This window comes from Dufourea novaeangliae, unplaced genomic scaffold (assembly GCF_001272555.1).
Source record: "Dufourea novaeangliae isolate 0120121106 unplaced genomic scaffold, ASM127255v1 scaffold8, whole genome shotgun sequence".
In the NCBI taxonomy this organism is placed as follows: Eukaryota; Metazoa; Arthropoda; class Insecta; order Hymenoptera; family Halictidae; genus Dufourea; species Dufourea novaeangliae.
Window position 1 is genome coordinate 10,601,755 of NW_015373923.1, and position 13,405 is coordinate 10,615,159.

The 13,405-nt window shown below is 35.4% G+C and overlaps 1 protein-coding gene across 1 annotated transcript in view; it reads right to left on the reverse strand.

Moving 5' to 3' along the window:
- Positions 1 to 13,405, reverse strand: part of LOC107194627 (neurexin-1-like) — a 68,325-nt gene that overhangs the window by 23,111 nt on the left and 31,809 nt on the right. Inside the window, exon 6 of the mRNA XM_015584274.1 lies at positions 5,411 to 5,519. Within this exon, the coding sequence (XP_015439760.1) occupies positions 5,411 to 5,519 (109 nt within the window). The remainder of the gene's footprint in view (positions 1 to 5,410; positions 5,520 to 13,405) is intronic.

Sequence of the window (13,405 nt, forward strand, 5' to 3'; positions counted from 1 at the left end):
AATCGTGGAAAACAGACGCCCCGACGACTTGGTTCCCGCATTTCATCGGATTTCGTGCTTTCCAACGTTCCGTTTTTTTCGAATGTTCACCCCACCCCCCGCGTATGTTTTAATATCGGCTCCGTCGTTTTGCGCTGTCACACATTCCGACGTTGAAAAATGTTCAACAATAAACGAGCTTCACAGGAATATTATTTTTCGGCGTTTTTGTTTGCCCCGTGCGAACAGTTTCGAGCAAATATTCCTTTGTCTGCGAATGTAACATTTTGTTGAAATTCGTTTCTGCGGTGGCGAATCAAATTTGTCGAAGTATTGTATCCTATAACGAATGGTTTATAGAGGTAATTTTCGTATCCTTTGTATCTTCAGGTATGCAATTACGTACAGATGTGTATCTAAGTACGGTATGATAACAGCGGATGATTGTAGAAGTTATTGTTGTCAAAAATAGTTTTACAGAAGACAGTCCAACAAAAGTTTATTTCATCGATTGAGAGGTTAGTTAAATGTACCATAAAATGCACACTGTATCAAATTCATGAAAATTTTTTTGTTTCATTGTATTTTACTCAATTGCAAAATAGCAATACAGATCAATTAAATAATTTGATATAATATTTTACTATGTTGTATACATTCCGTATAGTAAACAATTTATTCCATTGGCATAGAAAATCTTATTAACATGCCGACGTGCGGCTACTTTCGCGAGTAACTTTTACCAGTGACCGACTGTTTTTTTGTCAAGAATTAACAAATTATGGATTTTGCTGTGTCTATAAAGAAGTTTAATGACTTTGAATATCTGAAATGTACCAGTTGACATGTCGCCAGTGTCGTGTTATCGGTCGTCATGGTGTTAATAAGTACTTGGCTGTATATTTTATTTACTGATCATGAGAAAAAAATTTCCTATGAAGATTAATAAAGTCTTTATATTACTTCCAACCTATTCTGATTTCTTTTGCTTGTGTTAGTTGGATTACAAATTAATCGAACGATAATTACTGAAAATAAAGTGTGTGATAGGATTCATAGAATTTAACACAAAAGAAGAGAAAATTATTTATCATAATATATATTGTCGATCACAACATATGTTTTTCTGAGGAAGTATTAACTACGACAATTGTTTACGTCGAAAAAGTTTGAGTAGATTAAAAGAAAAACACACATTTTACTGAACTTGATTATTAATCCGTGACATGGATTATGCACGCACATGTGTGTTCAGAAAAATGGGGGTTATGGAATAATATCTACTTAAATAAAAATTCAATGAATTAGATTAGATAATATTTATACAATTTCATGTAACAAAATCTTAAATTAGAGACCTAATTATACAATGTACAGATAATCCATATTTATGTATGTATAGTAAATACAAGGGAAATGAAACAACATATTCTGTTGCTGTCGCTGTTATAGCTGCAAAAGATTAAGTTTAAAGTTTAAGTCTTGCCTAGAAATCTAGGATAGAAAGAAAATCGCAGGAAAGCCAACAGAAAAGAGGGCCAAAGATTTTCAAAACATCCAAGCCAAAAAACCAAAAAGAAATTAAAAATGTATTACACAATCCCCGAATACAACTGCATTTAACGAGCAATACATTGCACCGTGAGACGTCAAATGAAAAAAAAATAACTTCGGACAGCTGGGGAAAAGAAGTAAAAAAATTTCTCCGATAGCGTTCTCCAAGCAACTTGACCTCGTCGGTGAAAAATCACCATGTTTTTTTTTAACGCGTTTCCGGCGATCCGGGACACGAAGCCTCGTTCGAATTACGGACTTTCAAGAATATGTCGCTGGCGAGGGCAAATTGTACGTCCGATGCAGCTGCAAAATAGTTGATTGGTTTCGGAATACCGTTGTCGGAACTGGAAACGCGCTGGTGGCGCCCTTCTCCCGTCCCAGATTGCTTTTGTTCGCACAGTTTTGCTTACGTTGCTTCTAAGGGTCCTTCTTTCCGATTTCTTTATTCATAAAGTTCGACGGTTGGTTTTCCTATTGGATTGTAATCTATGAAAAATGTCTGAATGAACTGTTCTTTTCCTTTTAAGTAAATGCACTTTTAGTTTTTATTGTAATAACTGAATCTATTATATGAGAAATGGAATCATTAATACATTGAAAATTTTACGAAATTATGGCTAGACTGCGGATGTTTATGTGCATATATATAGATATTTATGGAGTAAACTATGGGACCTTGAATCAATTAAAAAATTGTTTAGTCTATTAATAGTTTTATTATGTAGGTGCATGTACAAGTATTAGTCATTTCCCGTAGAAAATCTTTATTAGTACCTACCTACCTATCGAAGAACTCCTACAGCATCCGTTATTCGAAATAGTTCCACTCATTTTCTGAAACTTTTTACTATTGTTTTGGTGAAATTAATCATCAGTTGATTATCAAAAATATTGTTAGGTAACCCGTAACTTAATAATTAAATGAAACTGTCAATTTCGTGTGTTACTTGCACTGAAATATTCGATGAAATTTGTCGCCCCTTCGCAATTGAACGAGCGAAGCGAGTCCAATAGGCCACTTCTTGCACTTTAGTGATGAGTACTACTCCTTGCACCTTTGACATTAAGAGATAATATTTCGCTTGTGTCTTCTACACCATTTGTAGACATGCACAATCTTCAAATAAACTTACCCCTTTAAAAAGACTTAATTCCTTTATTTATCACTGGTAACATTTTCCTTTTGTGATTTGATCTACGTAATAATTGTTGGAAAAAAGCTTCATTAACAAATATAAAAATACTTTAAATAAACAACATATAATTGTATCTCTTAACTGCCCCATCCCTATACGCGAGTCTTTTAAGACGTCCGTTTCATAAATAAGTGCAATTTAAATTTCTTGCTCACGCTAAATAAAATCCTTAACATATACTCGACTGCACAGTTCCGTACGTTACGATCCTCATATTCACCGTCCCCGTATTGGACATTCCAGTCTGGTAACGATGATTCCGCCGATTCGCGACGTATCGTTACACACGTGCGTCCCGATTATTACCCCCACGTTGGCTTCGAATCAACGATAGAAATATTTCTGCCTTTCGCGCGGGCTCGTTCGCAGGCGAACGGGCTCGAATTCAAACGCGAACGGGCTCGAATTCAACCGCGGACGAGCCCCTTTTTGTATTCCTATCTCGTTGGAGAACGAAAATCGAGGGAACGAGATCAGCGGTGTGTGACTCGATGATGCCCGCGTGCCCAGAGAACCGAGGAGGGAAATATGGCGCGATGGACAAGAGGAGCTTGATGCCAATTGTTGCTGGCTCGGCTGCTCCATTTTATAATGCCAATCGAGACGCAAAATTGACAACATTTCAGAGGCGAATTTTATGGACAGACATTTTGGATCTGTCGCCGGGATACTTTTGTAAAACTTATAAGTTTCAATGTAATAATATTTCTCCTATTTTCTTTAAGTGTATGTTTACAGTCACTTCTTTTAATTCTTTGCTGCGAACAGCGCTTATAGGCGTCCAATGCTAGATGCTCATTTGGTGCGAACATATATTATATGTATATGTATACACGGTGTCTCAGCTTACTTAAACACCTCGAATAATGACTTAACGGTACACTTAAAACTTGAAGATTTTGAGGCGCGGAACTTAAATGGTATCAAGGCGCACATTTTATAAGGTACGTGCTATTTTTGTGGGTGGAGGCATTTCAGAGATTTCAAGGTCACTTTGATTTTTTTTAACGGAATGACCTATTTTTTGTACCATAGATTGATAGAGTATCAAATTCTGAGTAAAAATGTGTTGACCTTCATACGTCCTAAACGTAACAGTTAACGAGATATTTACAACATAATTTTTAATACGTACTATATCTGGAAGCTATAAGTGCTCGAACTGATGCCCCCAACTCCAATACAGTGATTATTTTGTAAATATCTCCTTAACTATTAGGTTTAGGACGTATGAAGGTCAACACATTTTTACTCAGAATGTGATACTCTATCGATCCATGGTACAAAAAATAGATCATTCCTCTAAAAAAAATCAAGGTCACTTTGAAATCTCTGAACTGTCGCCACCCACAAAAAAGCACGTACCTTATAAGTTGTGTCCCTCAATGCCATTTAACTCCCACGCCTCAAAATTTTCATAAAGTGTATCGTTAAGTCATTATTCGAGGCGATCAAGTTTGTTGAGACAGCCTGTATATGTATACATATACACATATATTTATACCTTTTTATTAAATGTTTTATGTTTGTAAATTACTTGTTTAATAAATGTAACTAACAAATAATGACAAAAAAGACGATTTCTTTGGATTATTGACGGTTGTTGCTACCACAGCGCCGTGCGATTGGCACGTTTCGTTTTTGATTGTTTCGCAGGCAATTGGTTAATGGAATTATTGAATTATTTGAAAATACTTGAAAATATTAAGAGAAAATTTATTTAATTTACATTGTCGAGGATAATTTTTAAATACCTGTATGTTAAGTCACTTATTGAAGTGTTTATTGACTTGTTGGTAAATTATTGTGGTATTGTACTTCTGACGAAGTAATGTTTAATTTTATTTTTTACTTCAGTAATTGCCTCTTGAAATGATTTTATAATTAATTTCTGGTGGGTACTTTCATTTGAATTGTGTTTACCAGATTTCCATACAGGTGACGTATTTGATAGTATATCTTTGTTATTATTTTCAATGTGGTATTAATATCCATGATTCAAATTTTACACTATTTAATACAGCCATTTTATTGCTTCAAGTTCAATTCAATAATGAAAGAGAAATTGTATCTAACTTGTCCTTAGGAACAGTATAAACTATTTAGAACTTTATATTTCATGAGAGTATTATATACATATATTGCAATGTACTGCAATAATTCAGAAATAAATTTTATATCGAACTAGTACTTTTATAACGAAGTCTTAGCCTTTCTGAAAAACAAATCATACGAGGGACAATGCATGCGAACACTAATTTAAATAGAAATGGTAAGTAATAATCAGACAAGCGAGCAAATCTCGAATGTGTTGTAAAGAATTAAAAAAAAATATTTTTTATTTAAAAAGCGTAACATTGATTTGTTTATTTATTCTGCCATATTGCACCACACATTGCGCCTTGATTTTAAAAATCGACTTATGTTCGTATTTATGTCATATTTATATCAAGAAATATGTACATAAATGTAATTTTATTCTACAAATAAATAACTAAGGAAACTATTAGTCTTATTCTACAATGAATAAAGTGTTACATTAAAGATCTGTTTATATATGTATAATTTTGTAGTTTTTTATAGAAACGATTTTATATGATGTCACTTTGTGTCAGTTAGGATTAAAATGAAATTGCATGTATATGCTTTCCACTTATTTGAAATATGTTCTGACTTACCTCTCACGGCAGGCTCGTCGTCGATTTGGAATTTCAAAGCACTCGTTCGCCTGGAAAATTTGAGCGTGTGCCACATATCATCGTTCAGACCTAGCCCAGCCACCAACATCTGCAACCAAAAGTGTTATACTGAATATCATGGGTAAAAGAAAGTTTCAAATTCTTCTTTCCTTCATATACATTTATGTATATGAAGGAATATAATACAACCGTGTGAATATAATACAACAATAAAACAAAGTTCTTGTAAACAACAATATAAATATTTATGTATTGAACTGTAGATTCATTATTTGGATCAACATTTTGTTACTGATTATGCTTAAAAGACTGACTGTAAATGTAATTCTTAAAAAATTGAACGTGCTTCTACATAATTCAAAGGCGACTGTGATAGATGGCAGCTATGACAGTCAACTCATTAACCTTGCTATGGTTATTACTTCAGCTGGGCATTGAACACAGTGCTCGGGAACAATAGTAAACACACAAATGAATAATAACGCGTTTATACCATTTCTTACTTTAGAAAACATTTATATGAGAACCTAACATGGTCGAAAAAATGAGAAGGTCAAACTAGGGGTTTGAAAGGTGAGAAATCTACTGCTTCATAACAGAAACGATGGACAGAAGACGGTGAAACGGTACTTCAAACGGTATCATTTTTAGATTCCTCATTCAACCCTTAAGAAAAACGAATTTGTAAATAAAAAGTGGCTATCTTTCGAACTATTATGCAGCCGAAAAAAAATTTGTTAACAAAATGCCAGCCATGTAAAGTAAAAAGTCATTAAATTTGAAACTTCTTCAAGCGATAATAGGAAACTATTACAGATATCAACATAATGATAGTTCACAATAGAAAGAGACATCTACTTTATGTATATGTTAAAGTTATTTAATTATTAGGAAAACATTGTTTCAAGAAAAACGCGTTTACTCATACAGCGGTGCACCGTTCTCCGATGTATCGTCCTCTTAAAATCGTTATAACTTCGTCATTCCAATGAATTGCAGCATATCACTTTGGGAACACAGTTTCAAGGCGTTATACTTTAAGAGAATACAATTTCGAAAAATCGATTCTTTTACCCCTCCGTATGTGAATACCCCCTTAACCCTTACGTGGACAACCAAAATATTCACGGTTATTGACAAATCGGAATACTCCTATTCTGACAGAATAGACAAACATAGATAATTTTAGTTTCATACTTTTCCGAAACTCTTAGTTTTCCTTCCCTATAATATATCAAGTGCTGTTTCAGACAAGAACATAAAAAATTGTTTAAGAAAATTTAAAAATGGCTACCTGGGTACCCGGTTGCCTACACAAGGGTTAATGATTCAAAATGACCGAGTGCAGAAGTTCGGATCCCAGATTCAACTTCGATTATTGCGACAGTACGCGAGTCCAGAGATTCTGTTTCGGTTTTACGGTGAACGGCACGCCGCCTTGAGATGAGATTGATTACGTGTGTAGGATCCAATTCGTTCGCCGCCGACTCAAACGTCGAGGAAATTTGCGGGCGGCGGCGCAATGAAAACGCCTCGGGCGGAATCGCGCCGATTGAATTACGTCGCGCGAATGCAATAATGGATACTTGAGCGCGAGCAATTAGCGGGAACCGACCGTTACCAGTGCTTGCCATTAGGGAAACACAACGAGGCCAGTTTCGGGAGGGGGTTTAATAAAGACACGGGCCTGCCCTGCGAGCAAAAGTTACAAGAAATCGTCGATCGTGCACGAACTACGGGATCTCAAAGGAATTTCGTTTCTTCGAGTTATTTGCCATGGAATATGACCATAGGGTATGTGTTCCAATTATAGAGCCTCTGTATTAAAATCATCGTTAAAAAGAAATACATGTATAAATAAACATAAACAGAATTTTCAAATTTAAATTTAATTATTAACAAATAAGATTCAAAGCAAAGTTAAGTATTATTAAAACAGGTGCATTACGCTTTCGGTAATTTCATAGAATTTCTTGACAAAACCATAAGAAATGTATGATGGAACTATTTCATATAAATCAATTATAAACACCATATTCACCGTATAAAATGCATATTATATCCTAAAAAGGTTTAATGTAATTTAAAAATTCATTCAGCACCTACAAACTTTTTAAGTTTTATTTCCGTAATACCGCGTGATTTTCAGTCTTGTCTGTAATACGGAGCGCCCAGGAACCCCCAAGCGTAGGTCTTCCCAATAACTTCACTTTCGTTAAACCAAAAGTGAAGCGCGTGTCGGTCGTTGTATTGTATGAATAGGTAGGTACTAATCTGTAACAACATGAGTCAACATCCAAGTATAAAACGTTTCCTCTATAATAAAGAGGAAAACAAAATTGATTAAACAAAACAAATTACGTTTGTGTACTCCCGTTCGTAAGTATTAGGATAGGTATCGAATATGAACTGAATCTAATGAAGCATCAGGAAGTTATTGAAGCTCTGAAAGAAATGTTGTTTAAGGGATATTAAAGCTTGATAGACTACACTTATGATAATATTTATAAAGTAACAAAAGTGGCTCAAAATATACAACTTCTATGATACGTAAGATTTTATTTATACAGACCAAGTGTCCTAATATACGTATAGACAGCAGTATACGTGTGAGGTTTTGTGATTCGTACGAAATGTTTTCATTAAATTGTGAATATTTATGCAAAGTCCTATTTTCACAGATTATTTTATCATAACCTGTATCGTGGAACAATTTATTTCAGCAATTAGGACGTTTATTAAGTTAAAAGTTAATTAAATGAACGTTAATTCTGGATAAAGTTTTGCTTCCATTATGTCTTTTTTATTCATATACGCCATAAAAGCATACATTTTGGAATCTAATTAGTATAGAGTTGCCTTGGTGAGTAAGTTAATGTCCAACCGTACTTAACATAATATTTCACCAAGATGCTACTAAAATAAATGCTGAACATCCTAGTGAATCTCTAATAAATGACAAAAGGAACACAAAAATGTCTTGTTCCATAGCAACGCGACGTTCATCATTTAGAATTCAGTTCCTGAATTCGAAAAATTAGACTAAATGTTAACTCACTTTTCGAGGCCACTGTATTTCGGGTGGTCTTATTAGTGGTACAATCAGCAAGATGTTGATTTTTCATGAAGATATATGCCGACAGTCTGGAGTAAAATATTTTCTTCTAAGACTCTGTTTTCCAGATAATTGTCTTTGAAAATCTACTGAATATAAAAATTCGTACTTGTAATAAGTAGAAACATCAATTTACGAACGTATGACATATTCGTGAAATCCTATTTAATAACACGTGTGCCCTAAATGGTCAGTCATTTTTCTCGAAAATAGAGATAAACTTGTAAAAATTTCATTCTAGACATTCAATTTATTGTTTTTTAGAATACATCATCCATCGCCTGGTTGCACTAAGAGTTCGAGGTAAGTTCCAATAATGAAGTCAAAAACGCAACTGACACGAGATTTGACACTGGGTAAAATTATTATTAGTACATCAGAAAATATACTTTTCCAACATATGTTTCTCTAAATAAGTTAAACTTATTCTTTCCATCACTTTTTCTAAAAATTCAGTACTAATCATTAATTACTGATTGGGAAAGAACATGTACACAGCCGGCTAAACATTTAGACCCATTCTACGTATTCAAAGAAATCGAGATATGTTTTCCGAATAAATAAATTTAAGTAATTAATTGCGTTTACTTGCAAAAGCGACCGCGTATAAGATCCAGTAATTGTTCCTAAAAATATCGGTGATGATCATGAGTTACAAATATATGATACATGGTTTATTTATCAATGCAGTTACTAAATAAATATGGAATATAATATATTTACTGGTTTTTCGTTCTGATTAAATATGCTAAATTAGTTGTGCTGAATTCAAAGATACTCCAATTCTGGTATAAAATTGCATATATTAAAATTAACCCAAAGGTGAAGAATATATTCAGTGATCCATTTAAACCATCTCATTATTGTTTATATTTCATTATTACTGTTAATCTCCGATATACAGCACATACTGATATTGGAACAGTATTCATATTGCAAACAATTGTCTGCAACATTCTGAAGCAATGATTTTCATAACAAAATTCCCCGGGTGCAGCGATTCATGCGAGTCCGCTATTAAGCACGCGTGCCTTCGTAGCACGAGAGCACGAGGCATATGGGTGATTTCTGAATAACGGGGTTGCGCAACGATTCCGATAGATCTGCAGTTAACCGTGCTGGAGAGTATAGAGTACCATCGATAAACTAACAACACACGGTGCCTCTCGTTTGGTTAAACCACCATAAATCCCAGCAACTCGTCACTATCTGCTAACTGGTCTCGTCCTCGGTGTCGGGGGTGATATTCATCTATCACGTGGCTCCTGACACACGTTTGTCACCTAGCGCCACCTTTGCGCCATTGCTGTCGATAAAATATAAAATATAAACGTACCGGTGACGAATTTTCAATCATCATCGAGGCGTCAATGTTGGAATAGTTGTCTTTGGATTTTTCAATAAAATCATGTATGTACGTTACATGGACAGATTCTACGATTCCCTGATAAATCTCAGTTGACAATTCTGTATTTTCCCAATGGTATGTACTTATTTTTATTACTATTCAATTCGACAGTAAGTACTTTGAACAGAAATTTTTAGAACCAGAACTTTTGTATCTATGTTTAAATACGCACGCTTAAGATTATCCTATTCAAATGAAATAAATATATACCTACATACGTATAATGAAAAAAGATAGCCCCGATGGAGATTATATAGGTGACTATGTGGTTTACCTATAAATTAATAATTGTTCTGTAAAACAGTTCAGTGCCAGAATAGAGAATAATATAGAAACGAGTTCTATAATCATGTTTTAAGGCCCAACTACTGCGACTATAGAGGGTGTAGAGAAGAAATATAGTATTAACACTTCGTTGCTTACATTTGTCGCGCAGCATCATTCAATTGTATCTACGATAGAATAGAATAGATTTCACTATTTAAATATTCCAATGTATATCACTTTCAGGAGTGTCACTAATGATCAATGACTGACTAATGAACATCGTATTACTACATAGTACCACTTTGTAATATTGAAATTGAAATATTTCCTAAACCAACGACTTATTCACATAAATAACATAACATTTTTTAATGGGGGGTGATGAGCTGCATCGGCTAATAGATTAAAAAATAAATTATTCCATTTAAAGAAACGAATTCGACTCTCATATACCCTTTACGCGTCCATCTAAAAAGAATTCTTTGCATTAAATTGTTTCCTCCCCGAATCCCATTCAACTATTATCTGAAACATTTTTCGGTATCGCCAACGGTTTCGAAGACATCCGCAAGAATTGATTTAAACAACTATACTTATAATTGTAAATTGAGTCAGGTTTTTTTAATAAAGTTAAGTTAGGCGTCATTTCATGTCACACTGTATTGAATTTTATTCAAATAATGCACAGTGAAAAGATGCAGTATCGAGTTAATGAGATTAAATAATTGTTTGCCAAATGTCGACTGATTCGGGAAGAAGTATTATTGTGCTATGAAAACTGGAATTTCCACGTGTAAGCAATTAAAAATAACGAAGTATGTACTTTTTCATCTTGTATTTGTTATTCGAAATTCTTCATCTAGATAATGAATTTGTCCGTCTTTAATTTTAAAGTATTATAACTACACGACAATTACTTTCACGTTCATTAGATTGTATATCAATTACTCGCTCTAATCGTATGAGTACTTTTTTTCGATACCGAGTATATGTATATCGCTTACCGAAAGTATCGATACTAAAAATATTAATCAATTATTTACTTGTATTTACTTCGATCGGTTTATCCCTGTATACACGTGTTCACTATTAGGGTTAAGGAAGACGACGCATGAAGCTTCTGTCGTTCGAGAAATATCAACAATGAGCTAAATCTTCCTCAAGCGTCACCCAGTCCGAGTCTTGTTCCTGCAAAACCGTCAAAGCGTTCAAACTCCTGCAACGACCCGCTACCATCGCCTGCCATAGTTCAAAGATCTCACTAAAAAGAGCAACGTTCCTCAAGCTGTTTCATTCAAGCCTAAGAAAGCCGCTTGGTTCGATTTGCATCATGCTGCGCCAGCAAACAGCTTATCGGTCGAACGCGGCAAAAAGACGCGTCGTCGTCTGACAATCGATAATGGGTATCACACAGCGCGCCACGATTGAACGCTTTATGCAGCTGGGATTTCCTGGATGGTGCCGTTGCATCCCCCCCAACCCCTTCGTTTCTCGATGAATTCGATAAAGCCCGATCGAGCTCGAGCAACCGCGACAAAACGTCCCTTAATTGCCCGGATTGATTCGCAGTTAGCCGGGGCAGAGACGCGCGATTATCCAAGCGTGAGTCGACGATAAAGCCCCCCCCCTGGGGGGAACCGTAATATCCGCCTACTTATAGACTTTCTATGTAATTTCACCCCCAAGTGCGATGGCGCGTTCTCGCGCACACCCCCGCGAACATTTTCTCATCCAATGCCTACGTTCGATTTCCACACGAAGTCTCCGGTATTTGAAGCCAGTCAGGCGACTGACAGAGAGATCGTACGCTGGCTCTCCTGTTTGAGCGAAAGCTACGGCAAAAGAAAACACGTATGATCTTTTCTTTCAGTGGCTAACGGTGGATACAGTAGACTCGCGTTAAAGTAGCGGTGCGGGGTTCTCGAGGCCGGGTTTTCCTGAAAAGGCTACTTTAACGTGAGCCAATTGGCAGGCAGGATCACGTGGCAATTCGGTCGATCCACCAATTGGATCAAAACTTTCGTTACAGATGGCGACCGATAGTGGGGTGCGTGCACGTGGGTGAGTAATGCGTGTGAGCTTGGGCGTTCTTAGCGCTACTTTATCGCGAGTTTACTGTAGCTCGTGTTTGTGCCAGTTTACGATTTGTTGGTGGCCAATCGGTTTGCATTGGTACTTGTTGACTCGAGAGCGAAGGTTTCGTGTCGAAATTATTTTATTTTCGTCTGTTCTTTACAGGTGTCGAAATAGTATTAACTGCGAAATCAAGTGAAACTGCAGTACAAATGGACGTGTTTTAAGTAGTTTTAACGGACTTACAACTATTTAAAGAAGCACCTGCATTTTTATGGTTTGACACCTTTGCACTTATTAAGTGATACTTGGATAATATTCAAGGAACAGTGAGTACTTGTTAGTAATCTTTCTAAAATACATACATTTGTAATTCCAGGAATGTTCTTGAATGTACAAATTGCAACGAATAATCGGTCTCCCTGAAATATCTTTAGTATGTTGTAAGTTAAACTTGACGTTTTTAATTAACTTTTATGCTTCTTACACAGGCAGTACACAGAACAAGCTGAATTACAAAGTAATTGCAGATTAAATTTAATTCATAGAGCAGATTATACACACCCAGCTTTGTATTCGAAAACGTGTATCAACACGGAATACATTTAATCAAGCTGCCTGTGATTCGATTTCCATTGGTGTATAATTCGATATAGATGAAACTTTACATTTTTCGAAAGCACTTGATCTTTGATTCATTGCGTTTTGGTATGTTCGAACCGGTAATTTGAGTTTAATTATAACACGCCGTACGCGTAGAGAGTACCACCACGTCCACGTCGTTGGAATTGATCAATAAAACAGTTCGCGAAAGTGAACTTAATATGATTATTCATACGCGTGTTTTGCCGAGGGACTTAATTAAATGGTCTTCGACCAAAATTAACATTTAACACGGGCGCGATTCGTCAAAAACGCGGAACACAATTTCTACTTAATTCGTTTATACCGTCACGTCGCCGATAATATTGCTAATGGAAATAGCAGACTCTGTAATTAGATTCAATTTGTGAAAAGAATGTCTTTCGGTAGCTTTTCTGCCAAGTAAAAAACTAACGTTTCCAATGAATAGAGTGAAATTAAATGTATAAAATAAATAACACGCAGGTAC